The sequence below is a fragment of the Felis catus genome, chromosome X, assembly GCF_018350175.1.
Source record: "Felis catus isolate Fca126 chromosome X, F.catus_Fca126_mat1.0, whole genome shotgun sequence".
Lineage (NCBI taxonomy): Eukaryota > Metazoa > Chordata > Mammalia > Carnivora > Felidae > Felis > Felis catus.
This window is the reverse complement of record NC_058386.1, coordinates 42,528,479-42,545,693: the sequence shown is the minus strand read 5'-3', so window position 1 is coordinate 42,545,693 and position 17,215 is coordinate 42,528,479. Positions and strand designations below refer to the sequence as shown.

Here is a 17,215-nt window from a genome sequence, read left to right as displayed (position 1 = left end):
AAGCTGTCACACAAAGTTTCCTATACACTATTTACAACTGCACATCATAACGCACCGTCGTGAAGTGTCACATATGTTGCCTCAGCCTCACATGGCCATACATTGTAGCCCTACACTATCATCAAAGACTCCCAGACAGTGCCATGCACCCTATCTACCATTGCCCTTTATTCAGTCCCACACAGACTCACATCTCCAGTTTTAGGACTCCAGTGGTTTTATTTTACAAAAGCTTTGAAGGTCCAGGCTGGGGGATGTCTTGGGGCCCAGAGGGTTGGGTTGTACAGACTGCTGGCTACATAGGAGAGGGACACCACCTCTGCCCCAAGCCCATGATCTGTGTCCTCATGAGCTGAGTGGGGCCACCACAGTGGTGGTGGTGGTAGGAGGGACAGGGCCTGTGGGGAAGGAGCCTGTGGGCGAACCCAGCAGTGGTCCCGGGAAAGGCATGAGGTGGCTGACAGGCCCTGACAGCACCACGGGGCCCAGGCCCTGGTAGAGATGGGCAGTACTGGGTGGGCCCAGTGTCAAGCCTGAGGCCACCTCCCCACAATTCCCACTACCGCTGCCCCCAGCCACCACCATGAAGCCACCAGCTGGTCCTTCAGCTGCTCCAGTACCTCCCAGACTTGACCCTCGTTTCTTTTTCCCTTTTCCAGATGCCTTGCGGTTTCGAGTCTGAATACCATCCTTCCGCATGGTCAGTGGTCGGTTCACCTGCCAAAAGGGAGGCCATGGATGTTTCCCAACTCCACATCTTTGCCTCTGTGTCTTGACAAGGGAGGCCATCTCTACCGCACTTCTTTAAGGATAGAGAATTGGTTCAAGGACTAGGGAAGCATGACCCTGGTGTGGTGCAGGTATTGTCCTAAGAAACCCCAAGGTTGTGAAGCCCTGGGCTTGGGAAAGCCTCTGGGGTTGATGGAGCTACAAGGCAGGGGAGTGGCAGCTGATGGCTGGGGAGGAGGAAGAGGGAGATAAAGGAGGGACAGGAGGGAGTGGAAGGGAGTGAGGAGATGAAGAAATGGAGCAGGGAGGGATGAGGACCAAGGAGGAGGGGAATAGAGAAGGAAGGAGGGGGGAGAAAAGAAAAGAGAGAAGGTTATGAGGGGAAGCAAAGGTGGGGGCGGAACAGGAGCAGGGAGGAGGGAGGCTCTGAGGGGCAGGGCAGGGCAGGGCGAACCTGGTGTAGCTTGTAGTAGAGGCCGCAAGCATTGCACACAGGGTCCCCACTGGCATTTCTTCGCCACAGTGTCGTGGTGGTTGTCTGGCAGTTGGTGCACTGGGTACCTGCCCGTTTGCTGACAATCTGGGGGAGAGAGAATATGAGGATCAACCCACTGCGGAGGGGAGGACCCAAGAGGTAAGGGTCAGGTTGAAGGCCAGGCTTCCTGTGCAGGGCAAGAACAGATGTACTTGCAGGGTGATGACTGTGGGTTCTGAATGGGGCAAGAGCGGGGCCTCCCGACCAGAATAGGGGATTTTGGTATTGGGGGTGAGACTCCATCAGTGATGGCCAACTTTGGCCATACATTGGAATCACTCGGGGAGTTGAAAACCTGATGCCCAGGCAGCACCCCTGACCAATGAAATAGATACGTCTAGGGGAGTGCCCAGGCCCCTGTGGTTCAGAGCATCCTAAGGTGATTCCAGTGTGAAGCCAAGGACGAAAACACTGCCGTGCAGGGAGAGGATAGGGTTCCTGCATGTAGCCTATGAAGGTAGGTTGAGGATAGGCATTCCTATGCAAAGCTGGGTTCCTGTATGGATGGGGAAGGGATGGGGGCTATGGATTCTCATAGAGCATGAGGACAGGGATCCCTGCACAGGGTGAGAACAACAGTTCCTAGGTGGAGGCAGACAGGCCTGGGGTCTTACCAGGCGCTTCTTGGGCCGGATGAGGGGCCTGTTCTGTCCATTCATCTTGTGATAGAGGCCACAGGCATTGCATAGGTAGTGGCCCGTCCTGTCCCGCCGCCACAGTGGAGTGGCTGTTGCTCCGCAGTTCACACACTCCCTGGCCTCTGATGGGGTGGACAAAGGGGATGGGGGATCCCAGGCTCAGCCCAACTTTGCTTTGCATGCCGCCCTACCTCATCCTCCCTCTCCCTTTTTGGAGATCTCACCACAGGGGGGCAAGGGCAGCGTTCCACGAAGCTTGGGAGAGGAATAGGCCGCTGGATTGAGGGGGCTCCCGGTGGGAGAGAAGAAGGTACTGGAAAAGTCAGGACCCCCATAGGCACTGCTGGGGACAGGGATTGATGAAGGCAGTGCAGGCCCCAGCGTCAAGAGGTCTGGACTTAGCCGCTCTGTCTTTAAGGTCTCCAGGAAGCTGCTGCCACCTTTGCCTTCTGGGTCTTCTGTGGCCTGGGGAGGGGAGTCCTCGCGGGTGGGGCACACAGTTGAGGCAGGGTAGAGCCCAGTCTTGCCATAGGTCCAGCCAGCATATGGTGAGCCGCCTGGGATCCCCTCCATACAGTTGAGCAGTGGGTACACCTGAAAGACTGTCGTGGAGGGTGGGTATGGGAAAGAAGGAGGGATCAGTCTGAAGCCATCCTGCTGTCAGGATGCAGTGGTGCCCAAGAACCCCAACATAGTGGCCAAGTTTCCAATCTTTTTTTTTTTTTTTTTAATTTTTTTTTCAACGTTTATTTATTTTTGGGACAGAGCGAGACAGAGCATGAATGGGGGAGGGGCAGAGAGAGAGGGAGACACAGAATCGGAAACAGGCTCCAGGCTCCGAGCCATCAGCCCAGAGCCCGATGCGGGGCTCGAACTCACGGATCGCGAGATCGTGACCTGGCTGAAGTCGGATGCTTAACCGACTGCGCCACCCAGGCGCCCCGCCAAGTTTCCAATCTTCCCACAGGCAACCAGAACAGCTGCTGGCCATTGGGTAACTCCTGGGTCCTGAGCCCCCCTGGTCACTTTGACAGCTGCAGTAGCCTCCACCTATTTCCAAATGGGCTTTGAGGGTGACTGTTGGGATTTGGAGCCCCGGGGATCACTTGACAACTAGGGCTACCACAGCCTGCTTCTAGCATTGCTTTCCAACATGGCTACCCCAAGACAGGAGATGGGGAGCATTGGCATTCCCTGGCCTGGACCTAGCTGGGGGAAGTGGTTAGCTCATCCATGTGAAGGTTTCCAGCTATTTTCAAGATGACCTCCTAGTGGGATTCTGCCCCAGCTAAGGGTCACCATGGCAGCCCAGACAGCATGGAGCCAGTGCTAAGACAGCCACCCAAAGGAGTTACCTGGGGAGTGCCGGTAGGCCTCAGCATCCCTGTAGTAGGCCAGTGCTGCAGCCGCGGGGGTGGCGGTGCTGGGGGCAGTGGAGGAGGCTGCTGCATCCAAGCCCTCAGGCCCAGAGGGGAAGAAGACCCCCGACTCTGGTGGCGAGGATACCAAGGCAGGGTCCACAAATTGGGGCAGGGACTCGGAGGTCCCCAGGGCCCCTAGGCCAGGGAACTCCATGGGGCCTCGGGTTTGTCCTGTGAGAACAGGAGGGGCTCTTCAGACTGCAAAATTCTCCCTCCCTTCCCACTCCCCCTTACCTCCTTTCTCCCCTTCCTGTTCGATTCCCTCAATCTTCATAGCCCTCCTGTCTTCCTCCCTGGCCCACATCTGTCTCCGTCCTTCCCTCCATCATCTCCTCCTTCCTTCTTCCCCTCTGTCTTCCCTCCTTCCTCTTCCCTTTCTTCTCTCTCCTTCGTCCCATCTCTTCTTTTCCCTTTTCCCACAATTTCCCTTCTTTCTCCTCTCCTCTTCCCCCTCTTCCTTCTTTTCCCACTCCTGCCTCCCCCTCCTCTCCCTTCCCCTCACCCCCTCTCCCTGGTCCCACTTCTCTTCTCTACTTCTGTCTCTTTCCCCTCCTCCTCTCCTTCCTCCTTCCTCAGCCCCCACCTCCTCCTCTTCCCCTTTCTACCTCTCCGCCCCTCCTTATTTTCTCTTTCCCTCCTGCCTCTCTCCTTCCTCCTCTCTCTTTTCCTCCTTTTCCTTCATCCTTCTTCTCTTCCTCTCTGTTCTTCTCTTTCTCCTTGCCTCATTTTCTCCCCTCCTACTCCTCTTTCCCCCTGACACCATCCTCTCTGTCTCCTTCCCCTCTAGAAGAGTCTGGGTGGGGTGGACTGGGGTGCAGAACCAGAGTCCCTTGAACAGCTTGTCACCCCTAGGACCTTGGGGTTCACCCTTCTGTGCTCCCCAACTTCATCCCTATCTGTTGCATCTTCTGACTTTCTCAGAAACCCATGGTTTCCGGCTTGACTCCTCCCTCCCTAACCTCCGTTGGGTCTGCAGACAGAGGGCCCCCTCAGTTCCTCCCTGCCATGGGGGGGTCAGTACCCCCCACTGCTTATCTCTGCCATCCCCGCCCAACTTTTGAAATCACCCCAAGGCCACTGGCTTCCTCTGAGGAGGGGGACAGGTGGGAGGTGTTCCCCCTACTCGTACCCTCTGCCCTGGGGAGGTCTGCCATAGTTCTGCTTTCGGGTTCTTTCAGTCCCCACCAGCCCCAGTGCTCAGTTTCCCCATCTGCCAGATAGGAGGTGGTGACAGGGGCCCAGCTAAGACCTGTGAGATGGCGGCTTGGTCTCTGTCCTTCCCTGTGTGCATATCTATGTCCCTGTGTCTCTTTCCTGGTGACGCTCTCTCTTGTCCAGCCTGGCCCTCTAGATTTCTCTCCCATCTTTCTATGCTACCATGATGTATCTTGCCCTCTCTCTTTCTGTGCTTTTGTAAACATATGATGTTTTCCTTCCCTCTCTCTCTATTTCCATGTCTCTGTTTCTGGTTGTCTCTCTCCATCTTTATCTCTGTGTCTTTTATCTTCTTCTGTTTCTCTTTTCCTTCCCTCTCTAGTCAGTCTCTGAATGTCTCTGCTTCTCTCCCACTCTGTCTCTTTCTGCTTGTCTCCTTCCTCTTTCCCTTTCTTGATCTCACTCTTGCTTTCACTCTCTCAGCCCTCTGGCCTTATTTCCACGTCTGTCTTACTAGTCCCACATCTTTGCCCATACCCCACTCCACACAGCCCAGGTGAGGAGCCAGAAAACCTACCCCTGCCCCTGACTTGCCCCCATGGTTCTGAAAGCCTCAGTTTCCCTGTCCTTGGGGTGGAATGATGGAGATAGAGTAGAAAGCCATCTTCAGACACTCAGCCTATGTGACCTGCTGTGTGAACATGCTAAAGGTTGGGCTCAGCAGTGGGGGTTGTGCTGGCAAATAGATTAGCCTGTAGTTCTGTCTACCACTAACTTCTAGGCGCCAGGATCCCCACTGACTGTGCCTGAAGAAGGTATCTTGCCTCTTCTTCTCAGTTGCCATCTCTTTCCTCTCTGACTCTCTGTGGTTCTTTCTGTCTGTGAGTATCTTTCCTTCTCCGTTCCTGTCTTGCTCTTTTTCTTCCCCTGGGTCTCCTTTGTTTTCCTTCCATCTCTGTCTCTTCCTTTGAGTATCTCTTTCTCTGTTTCTCCTTTCTTTTTCTTCATGTCTGTCTCTTGTTCTTTTTCTTTGTCTCTTTTTCTCCCCATGTCTCTCTCTTTCTCCCTTCCTTCTCTACCTGTCTCTTGCTCTTTTCATCTCTGTCACCACTGTTCCTTTATCCCCCCTCATCCTCACCTCACCCTCCAGCCCTATGACCTCCCCCCAGCCCCACTGTGCCACATCACTGCACCTAGCACCTTGGCGGGTCCAGGGCTGCCCACCCCTCCTGTGGCAGGGGCCCAGCCCGCCCTCCCCCCCCCCCCCCCAGTTATCACTCTCCGGACAGAGATAAAGTTTATCTCGAGGCTGGGGGATATGAAAGCTCCTTATCAGCTGCCCCACTAGAGTAAGTGCTGCCCCAACGGGCAGCAGGCAGCAGGCTGGCACCCTCACCTCTCCCTTGGCCCATCCCCTCACCCCAGGTAACATCCCTATCCGAGCCCTCAAAGGAGGGTCTCTTGGGACTGAAGGGAACAGAGATGGGGTCTGGGGGCAGATGAGTCTTGGGAGGCTTTGCGGTAGAATTTGAGAGTCAGATAGGGGGTTGAGTCAGGGAGAGGTTGGGGGTATAGCTATAGAGTTTGGGGAAAGCAGATATGGGGTTTGAGGAGGAGAGACAAATTGGAAAGGTCACATTGTGGGATCAGAAATTGGTTAGAAAAGCAGAGACAAGATTGGGAATCTGAGGTGAAGCTTGAGAGTCAGATAAAATTGAGAAGTTAGGATGTAGTTTGGGGGTCAAAGATGGATTCTGAGGGTCATGGACAAGTTTGGGAATTCCGTGGGTTTCGCTGGAGCAGAGATGGAGTTTAGTGGTCAGAGATGGGCTTGGACAGGCAGAATATGTCTGATAAAGATGGGTTATGGAAGCAGAGGAGGAGTTTAAGAACCAGGATGGAATTGTAGTGGAGAAACACTTGGGGCCAGAGGAGATCTGGGAGGGTCAGAGACATATTTTGGGGTTGGGATTGGGGTTTAGGGAAGCTAGGCATGAGGATTCATTTGGCAGAAAAGACTTAGGGGAGTAGACTTGGTGTTTGGAGTGACAGACATTTTGGTGTGCAGGCCAGGGGTTGGCGGAGAGTAGTGGTTTGGGGGAATCAGAAAAGTCACACAGAACAAAACGGGGTTTGAGAGGCACAGATGGGGATAAGAGGATGGAGTTAGGGTTCAGGGGACTGGAGAATTTGGAGCAGAAAACAGGATGGGGAGCGGACAAGGGCATGGGGAGCAGAGACAGACATGGGGGAGCACAAGTGAGCTTTGGGGGAGAACTCAGAGATAGAAACAACTCCAGATGAGTGAAAAGCAGATTCAGGGCAGAGATAGGATTTGGGGGATAAGAGATGGCATATGGGGAGCAGAATTAAGGCATCAGGGGAACAGGTATCTTGGAAGGAGAGGATGGGAGTCAGGGCAGAAGGAGGTGGGTTTTGGGGAGTGGGTTCAGGGTAGAGATGGGGGGTTGGAAAGACAGAGGTGGTTTTAAGGAGCTGTGAAGGGTTTCAGGGGTGGTAGACACTTTGGGGACCAGCGGTAGATTGGGGAGCCTAGAGTAGGCTGGAGGAATAGCCTTGAGGTGAGGGATAGCAGGCCTGGGGTTTGCCTTGCTGGGGGCTCTCGGGGGGGGGGGTGCTGAGACTGACCTGGGCTGGTTGGTGCGGAGGGTTCAGCCGCTTTGGGGATGTGGCGAGTTCAGTGTGATCCCGGGGGGTGTCCTGGCTAGCCTTGGCCTTTGAGGCTCCCTTCCTCCTTCCCTCCCTCCCTCCCTCCCTCCCCTCTCCCTCCTCCCTCCTCCCCAGGGAGTGGCTGGTGCCCCAGTGGGTGGAGCGGACGAGGGGAGGGGGCGGGTTCCTAGCTGGTGGGGCACCTCTTGGGCAGTGGGGCCTTCTTGTGCCCCATCTGCCCACCCTGTGGATTCTTGGACCCTGTTCAACTTGGGCTCCCATGGACTACAGTGTCCAGCCAAACAAAGGCGGGCTGAAGCCAAGATAAAGTGACAATAGCAGATACAGTTTTATGACTGTACTAAGCCTATGACTGTACAGTTTTATGACTGTACAAAGTTCCTACTGTGTGCTAGGTCAGGTTCAGGTTTGGCCCTTATGTATGTGAATCTTCCTGGCCACAGGGAGAGGAGGGATGTGATTGTACCCATTTTGCAGTCAAGAAGAATGAGGCTCAGAGATGTTCGGTGGGGTTTGAACCAGAGGCCATGGGACATCTTGACAACCCAGGCTCAGCCTGGGGGCCAGCCCAGGCCAGGACTGGCAGGAGGCAGGGGCACACTCAGTGCCCCAATGGGGCTTACGCCAGCTCCGGCCTGCCCTGGGGCAGCAGATAAGTCTTATCAGATGGAGGAGACTGTGGCTGTTGGCTCCGCGGTAACAGGCTGTCTTGGGATGGGGGGCGGGGCTCGGGGGGCCACCCAGGGACAGTGGCCTCAACTTATTGCCCGCCATGCTGCTTTGGAGGCGGGAAACAAGTGGGACCCAGGGTTGGTTTCTCTGCAGGTTCTTGAGGAGTGGGATAGGGTGGGGGAAGGGAAGAACTGAAGGGATAGAGAAGGGAGAGGGGCAGAGAGCAAGAGACAGAGAGACAGAAAGAGATGGAAATGGGAAGACACAGAAAAAGTGACAGAGCTGGAAGGAGGCAGAGAGGGGCACAGAAAGAAAGGCAAGACAGAGAGGAGAGAGAGAGACACCAAGAGAGCCAAAACAGTGAGGGAGACGCAAAGAGAAGGAGACATAGAGAAGGACAGAAGGCAAAAGATATGGCCTGAAAGTAACAGAGGCCAAGGACACAGGTGGAGAAACTGAGAAGGGAGACAAAGATGATATTGTAGAGAGGGAGACAGAGACAGAGAGGTATGCACAGAGTCTGAGAGGAAGTCCGTGAGACCAGGTGTCAGGCTGGGGTATACCCTGGGCAGGTGGTGCTGGTGTGGGTGGGACAGGGTTGACGTGATCCCTGTGATCTGTGGCTCTACCCTCAACTTGCTGAGAGGGACCTCCGGAACTTCTGCACCTCAGTCCCTACCTTTCTGCCCTTCCTCCCTCCCCCAAATAGTAACAACAGTGACAACAACCAGTGTCTCATGCTGACATAGACCCCAGGCCAGTCCTGTTCTGAGCACTTTCTCCATGTAAAATCAATGGATGCACGTGCACACAGTAGGTGTCCAACTTGGGACCCACAGCTTGGGTAAGTTGTGTCCAACTTACCCCATAGAGCAGGGGTGAGACTACCCAGTTGTGGCCCCAGGACTCCACAGGACAGAGCACTCTCCTGACCATCCATTCTACAGATGGGGAGACTGAGACCTGCCAAGGGCACAGGGAAATGATGCATCCCTGGGCCCGTGGGGCCTGCTCACCCGCTGGCTACCCCACAAGGAGCTTGCCATCCCCATCCTGCCTCCACGGGCTTCATTGTCCTTATAAGCAAAATTGGAGGTTAGAGGAGGAAAGAGAGCAGGGCTATGACTTTGCATTTATTGAGCTCCCACTGTGTGCCACGTCCTGTGCTGAGCCTTCATGAGTAAGAAGGGGTATGAAGACCCCTGGGACTTAAGTGGCAATGCTTTCAGGACTTACACTCTGGAGCCAACTTGCCCTCATTTATAGACTGCCCTAACCACCGACTGGCCATGTGGCCTTGGACGAGTTACTGGCCCCTCTGGACCTCAGTTCCTCATCTGTAGAGATGGGGTAATAATAGTGGCTACTCCATATGGTGATTGGGACAGCTACATGAGATTTAATCCGTTAAGTGATTTTAACTCACTTGAATCTGAAATCTCAATAAATGTTAGGTATTCTTATTTATTTACTGAGTGCCTACTGTATACAAGGGATAGTACTTGAACCTTTTTTACTAGCACTACTAATTCTAGTAATAATGCTGATAATATGCAACACCAATATCAATTTTAATTGATTGATATTTAATCCTAATTCTGATATTGATGTTAGCACTAATGCTAATCTTAATAGTGGTAGTAATACTAATTTTAAATCTAATAATTATTATTCCGATTCTAGCCACAGCCATACGAATACTAATTCTGATACAAATACTTCTCTTAGCACTAATACAGTAATAACAACAGCAGTATTGTTGGCTGAGCCTCCCCAGGCACTGTGCAAAATGCTCTCCGTGCCTAATTTTATCCCATTCTCACCAGGTCCTGGTAGTATAAGTGCATATAATTGCCCGCATCTTCCAGATTGGGAGTAGGCTCAGAGAATGAAGATGTTTGTCTGAGGCCCTGTGTTCTTGTCTCAACTCTGACACTGATTTGCTGTGTGATTCCTGGGCTGGCCACCCTCTGAGCCTCAGTTTCTTTGCCTGGATAATGGGTACAATCATAGAACCCACAGCGAATGTTGTCGAGGGGCCACTCAACACAGGTCCTGCCTGGCACACCATAAGTGACAAACTCTGTAATGGTAATTCTTCTCATTGTTATTTTCATTAGAAACAGCAGTTGCAATATTGGGAGCAAGGTAGGGAAATCTGTCCTCCTCAGGAAGGACAGGCTGGAGGCACATCTCAGACAAGAGTTTGGCCACTGGACGCAGCCTATTTCTTCATAACTGGAGCAGAGAAAGGGCTTAGGAAGGGAAGTAAAGGGTGGGGAGTGGGGGCCTCAGAGCCCTGCCTCCATCAAGAGCCAGAAACCCTGAGGCTCTGAGGCCAACCTTCACCCCATTCCCTCCCCCATCCCCGTGGAGGGGGCACAGGCCCAGAAGTCTGTGGGCGACAGTTCAGCCAGCAGGGAGGCAGCTGGGAGTGGGCAGATAAGGGAATCGGCAGGGCCAGGCCAGGCTTTGGGAGAGACCCACAAGGGTGGGGGTGGGGGTGGGGGTGGGGTGTCCAGGCCAAGCGTCCTCTCTGTCAGGCCTCCATTTAAGACTCAGCTCCAACATCCTCTCTTCCTAAAAGGCTTCCTTGACTGATTCCCTTCTTCCTGGCATCTTCTAGAGCTTTCTCTGTGCCCATAGCATGTGGACTATTTGTGCCTCTTCCAGACTGGAATCCACCAAGGCAGGGGCAGAACCTAAGTCTCCTTGGTGTCAGTAGTGCAGAGAGGAAACATCAAAGCCTGGCTGAGGAGTCAAATATTTGTCTCAGAACCGAACTGTTGGTTTTTCTTTTTCATTTTTCAAAAATGTTTGTTTTTTGAGAGAGCACGTGCAAGCTGGGGAGAGACAGAGAGAGAGACAAAAGGTCCAAAGCGGGCTCTGCGCTGATAGCAGAGAGCCTAACGTGGGGCTCAAACTTAGGAACATGCGAGATCATGACCTGAGCCAAAGTCAGGCACTCAACCAACTAAGCCACCCAGATGCCCGTTTCATTTTTTTAAGAGAAAAGTATAAAGGATACTTTAACAACCATTCACCCTTGTCAGACATTAGTATTCTGCTTCATTTGCTTCAGATACTTTTAAAATAAATATGTTATTACAGATACAGTTAAAGTTCTTACACAAATTCTATTTTCCTTTCTCCTTCCACTACCTTGAGTTTGGTGTTTATCTTCCTCATGTATATTTTTATTCTATTACTCCATACGTATGTATCCATAAACAGCATACAATAGTGGGGTTTTCGGCTTGCTTTTGAACTTCATATAAATGGAACCATATAGTTATGTTTCTTTTGTTCTACTTAATGTTTGTGACATTCATCCACATTGTTGTATGTATTAGTAGTTAATTCTTTTTTATTGAGATGTAATTCACATACCACAAAATTCACCCTTTTACTTATTTATGTACTTATTTTTAAGTATTTATTTTGAGAGAGAGTGCATGTGCACGTGTGAGCAGGGGAGGGGCAGAGAGAAGGAGAGAGAGAAATCTCAAGCAGACTCTGTGCTGTCAGCATGGAGCCTGACGTGGGGCTCGATGCCATGAACCATGAGATCATGACCTGAGCTGAAATCAAGAGTTGGACGCTCAACCAACTGAGCCACCCAGGTACCCCAAAAGTCACCCTTTTAAAGGGTGCATTTCAGTGGTTAGTACAGTCACAAGGTTATACAACTACTACCACTGTCTAATTCCAGAACATTTTCATCATCCCGAAAAGAATCCTGTACCTATCAGCAGGCATTCCTCATAATATTGTCTGTCTCCCCTCAATCCCTGGAAACCGCTAATCTACTTTCTGTCTCATAGATTTGCCTATAATGAACTTTTCATATGAATGGAATCATATAATATGTGGCTTTTTGTGACTGACTTCTTTCACTTTGCATAAAGTGTCCAAGGTTCATTCATGTTGTAGCATAGATCAAAACTTCATTCCTTTTTATGGCTGAATAATATTTCATTGTATGAACATTCTACATTTTGCTTGTCCATTCATCTAATAAGTTGACAATTTTGGGGATCGTGAATAATGCTGCTATAAACATTCATGTTAAAGTTTTTACGTGGGCGTATATTTTCAGTTCTCTTGGGTATATATCTAGGAATGGAGTTGTGGGGCCATACGGCAGTTCTGTGTTTAACTTTTTGAGAAATTGCAGAAGGATTCTCCACAGCAGTTGTATGAGGATTCTAATTTATCGACGTCTTCTCCAACACTTGGTATTGTTTCTCTTTTTTTACATTTTTGATTTTTTTTTGGAGAGAGGGTGCAAATGATCGAGGAGCAGAGAGAGAGAGAGAGAGAGAGAGAGAAAATCCCACGAGGGCAGAGAGTGGGAAAGAGAGAGAAGTGAGGCTCACCTGAAGTGGGGCTCAAGCTCACCCAAAGCAGGGCTCATTCTCACCCAAATCAGGGCATGAGCTCACCTGAAGCAGACAACAAGCTCACCCAAAGGGGGCTCAAGCTCACCTGATGCAGGACTTGAACTCACGAACCATGAGATCATGACCTGAGCCAAAGCCAGATGCTTATCTGACCAGGTGCCCCCTCTTTTTTTTTAACTTTATTTATCTTGAGAGAAAGAGAAAGAGAGAGCAGGGGGAGGAACAGAGAGAGAGGGAGAGAGAATTCCAAGTGGGCTCTGCGCTATGGGGCTCAAACTTACCAACTGCAAGATCATGACTTGAGCCCAAATCAAGAGTTTGACACTTAACCAACTGAGCCACCCAAGCGCCCCATATATTGTTTCTGTTTTTGATTCTGGTCATCCCAGTTGGTGTGATGTGACATCACATTGTGTTTTTGGTTTGATGTCCCTAATGACTAATGATGTTGAGCATCTTCTCATGTACTTGTTGGACATCTGTAGGTCTTCCATAGAGAAATATCTATTTAGATCCTTTGCCCATTTTTAATTGGGTTATCTTTTTGTCAAGTAGTATGAGTTCTTTATATATTCTAGATGCTAGTCCCTTATGAGATATGTGATTTGAAAATATTTTCTCCAATTGTTGGGTTGCTCTTTTACTTTCTTTTGCCCCTTGAAGTGCAAAAGCTTTTAGTTTTTATGAAGTCCAATTTATCTAGTTTTTCTTTGGTTGCTTATGTGTTAGGTGTCATATCTAAGAAACCATTGCCTAGTCCAAGGTCACAAAGATTTATGCATGTTTTCTTCTAAAAGTTTTATAGTTTTAGCTCTTACATTCATGTCTTCTCTTTATTTTGGTTAATTTTTATATATGGTGTGAAATAGAGGTCCAGTTTCATTCTTTTGCATGTGGATATCCAGTTGTCCCAACACCGTTTGTGGAAAAGATTGTTCTTTCCCCATTGAATTGTCTAGGCACGCTTGTCAGAAATCAGTTGCCCATAATGTATGAGTTTATTTCTGGACTCTCAATTCTATTCCATTGACTTATATATCTTTTTTTTTAAGTTTATTTATTTTGAGAGAGACTGAGACAGCATGAGTAGGGGAGGGACAGAGAGAGAAGGAGAGAGAGAATCCCAAGCAGACTCCACGCTGCCAGCACAGAGCCTGACACAGGGCTGAAGCCCATGAAACCATGGGATCATGACCTGAGCCAAAACCAAGAGTTGGATGCTCAACCAACTGAGCAACCCAGGTGCCCCATTTATTTATCTGTTTTTATGCCAGTACCACATCACCTTGATCACTACAGCCGTGTAGTACATTTTTAAATCGGAAAGTGTGAGTCCTCCAAATGTGTTTTTCTTTTACGAGATTGTTGTAGCCATTCTCAGTCCATGCCATTTTCATATGAATTTTAGGATCAGTTTGTCGCAAGCTTGGATTCTGATATGAATGGCACTAAACCTGTAGATCAGTTTGGTGAGTATCGCCATATTAATGCTATAAAGTCTCCAATCCATGAATTTATGATATCTTTTCATTTATTTAAGTCTTATTTAATTTTTTAATGTTTATTTGTTTTTGAGAGAGAGAGAGAGAGCAAGCAGGGGAGGGGCAGAGAGAGAGGATCTGAAGCAGGCTCCGCACTGACAGCAGAGAGTCCAATGTAGGGCTCGAATCCACAAACTATGAGATCATGACCTGAGCCAAAGCTGGTCACTTAACTGATTGAACCACCCAGGCACCTCAGTGTTATTTAATTTCTTTCAACAGTGTTTTATGGTTTTTAAGTATACAAGTCTTACCCATCTTTTGTTAAATTTATTACTAAGTAGTTTATTCTTTTTTATGCTATTGTAAATGGAATTGTTTTCTTCATTTTTGGATTGTTCATTGCAAGTATATAGAAATCTGATTAAATCTTGTATGATCTAGTATCCTGCAACCTTGCTGGGTTCATATATACATAAAACGTAGTCTCACATATATATGTAATGGTTTTGTTGTGGGTTCCTTAAGATTTTCTCTGTATAAGATCATGTCACCTGCAAATACTGATGGTTTTACTTCTTTTTTTTTCCCCAATCTGGATGCTTTTTATTTCTTTTTCTTGCCTAATTGCCCTGACTAGGACCTCCACTATGTTGTTGAATAGAAGTGGTGAGAAGGGACATCTTTGTCTTGTTCCTGATCTCTAAGAGAAAGTTTTTAGTCTTTCATCATGAAGTATGATATTAGCTATAGGTTTTTTGTAGATGCACTTTTTAAAAATTTCAGTGTAGTTTTTTTTTTTTTTTTAAGTAATCTCTATATCCAACATGGGGCTTGAACTCACAACCCTGAGATCAAGAGTTGCATGCTCTACCGAGCCAGCCAGGCACCCCATTTTGTATATTCACTTTATCAGGTTGAGGAAGTTCTCATTTGTTCCTAGTTTGTTGAGTACTTTTATAAATGAAATGGTATTGAATTTTGTCAGATGCTTTTTCTGTATCTGTTGAGAAGATCATGTGGTTTTTGTCCTTTATTAATATGGTATGTTACATTGGTTTTCTTATGTTGAGCAAATCTTGCATTTCTTGGATCAATCCCACTTGGTTATGGTGTATAATCCTTCTTATATATTGCTGAATTCTATTTACTAGTATTTTGTTGAAGATTTTTGCATCTATATTCATAAGAGATACAGGTCTATAGTCTTCTTGTTGTGTTTGTGTCTGGTTTTGGTATTAGGTTAGTGCTGACCTCATAAGTTTATTCCCTTTTATGGCTGAGTAGTATTCCATGGAATGGATGTATCATGGTTTGTTTAACCATTCATCTGTTGATGGACATTTGGGTTGTTTCCAGACTTTTCTGTGTTACAGCACACCTGTAATTTACAAACTCATACTTCTCTGTGCACACACATGTGAAAGAGTTTCTCCGGGGGCAGAGGATATTAGTCCATCTTTCCATTCATTCACCCACCCACCCATCTATCCATCCATTCATCTATGTACGTATTCATTCATTTACCCACCTGCCGCCCACTCTCCCTCCCTTCCTCCCTCCTTTTCTCCTTCTTTCCCTCATTTCTATTTCCTTTCTTTCTTTCATAAATCATCTATCTCCAGGCATATGACATCTGGGTCCAAGGCAAGCTGTCTTTTTTTTTAAGTTTATTTATTTATTTTAAGAGAGAGAGCAAGAGAGCACGCAAGTGAGAGCAGGGGAGGGAGAGAGAGAGAATCCCAAGCAGACTCCTCTCTGTCAGTGCGGAGCCTTATGTGGGGCTCAAAACCACAAAATGAGATCATGACCTGAGCCGAAACCAAGAGCTGGACGCTTAACCAACTGAGCCACCCAGGCACCCCTCCCCCTGCTTTTAAGTTTATTTATGCAAGCTGTCTTTTAAAAATAGGAAGCGTGGCCCAGGCGGCCCTGGGTGCCTAGCTGCTGGGTGGCCTCTGGGTCTGGGTGGCCTCTGTAGCCTGGGGGTGGTAGTGCTGGAGGTGGCAACCAGCAGTGCCCCAGGGACCCTGTACCCTTGCCAGGCACCACAGCAGTAGGAGGGCCACTAGTTTCTGTACTACAGAGCAGCAGGTACAGTAGCCATGCCCTGCTCTCCTATGATGGGATCAACCATTAGAAGGTGCTAATCCCCTGCAAGAGATTATTTGAAAAATTTTGTTCTATAAGGACGGAGTGATGTTTCAGATTGAATAAGCCACCAAGCAGTGCGCCAAGATCACCCTGATGGACCCCTGGGACCCTCTAGACATTCCTCAGAATGCCACCTTTGAGGACTAGTTGACGACTAGTTCTCCATAGGGGGCTCCAGGAGCAGATCAAGGTCCAGAAGTGGTCTGACAGAAAGCAGCTAGATCATATGAAATCTGGGTTGGCATTTATACAGTTAAAAATGGTTATCCTGGGGCGCCTGGGTGGCGCAGTCGGTTAAGCGTCCGACTTCAGCCAGGTCACGATCTCGCGGTCCGTGAGTTCGAGCCCCGCGTCAGGCTCTGGGCTGATGGCTCAGAGCCTGGAGCCTGTTTCCAATTCTGTGTCTCCCTCTCTCTCTGCCCCTCCCCCGTTCATGCTCTGTCTCTCTCTGTCCCAAAAATAAATAAACGTTGAAAAAAAAATGGTTATCCTGTCCAGAAAGCCTTCACCAAAACTGTGATACTGTGCATGCAGTTTTTCAACATGCAGCTGGGCATTAAAGACCCCTGGGTGTTTACCCCGCTAAGCACCTGCCAGGTGGCCCAGCCAGAGAGGATGAGTGTGAACTGCACCTGGTAAGCCCATGAATGCATAAGTGGCAGCATTGGGCATCATCCCCAGCTCAAGAGGGATTTGACACTTGAGAAATGAAAAACGTCATTGGCGATAAATATCATAATTGAAGGAAGATAAACATTGATGTGGGTTTTTTTTTGTATGTATGATTTTGACTACTCAAGCTACGTATACAGAATGGGGTGGAATGGAGAATGTGTAGTAATATGAACAGAAGAGATAGCTAAGATGGAGATTGCAGACGTTTGTATAGTTTGTGTGGGTGCTGTGCTTTCTGCATATGCAGGTGTATCTAAGTGTGGTGGCACACGTGAGGTGAGCATCAGCACGAGCAGTTTGCCTTGGCAGGGAGGAGGGTCTCATTACTGACATTGCTGAGAATTGCTGAATTGCTGCCCTGTGGTGATGATAAAATGCAGAATGATTTTAATCAGTTTTATTATTAATTTTTGAGTTCTCTGCAGATAATGGCCCCTTTATTGCCTGTGCCAGGGTGGTGACTGTTTCCCCTGCCCTGTCTCCTGCTCCCTTGGCCACCGACAAAGTGATTCCTCAAAAATCTCTTCCAGAGTTAAGAGCTTTGTGACATGATCTGATTGATGTAAGTTTGGGGAGGAAATGAAAGGCTATAATACAGAGTAATTATTCCTCAAATAGAAACTTAAAAGTGTTTATTTATTTTGAGAGTGAGAGAGCACAT

General features: G+C 48.9%; 1 protein-coding gene and 1 pseudogene across 1 annotated transcript; one reads left to right on the top strand and one right to left on the bottom strand.

Annotated features, from left to right (window-relative positions):
* Positions 1–199: 199 nt before the first annotated feature.
* On the bottom strand, positions 200–7,233 carry GATA1 (GATA binding protein 1). The gene is made up of 6 exons (XM_004000487.4): positions 7,128–7,233; positions 3,258–3,494; positions 2,127–2,504; positions 1,879–2,024; positions 1,184–1,309; positions 200–717 (listed from the first exon to the last, which is right to left on the bottom strand). Exons 2-6 carry the CDS (start codon positions 3,475–3,477, stop codon positions 346–348), a joined length of 1,242 nt encoding a protein of 413 aa, XP_004000536.1. The 5' UTR covers positions 3,478–3,494; positions 7,128–7,233; the 3' UTR covers positions 200–345.
* Positions 6,345–16,518, top strand: LOC101083827 (annotated as a pseudogene).
* The last annotated feature ends 697 nt before the right edge of the window (positions 16,519–17,215 follow it).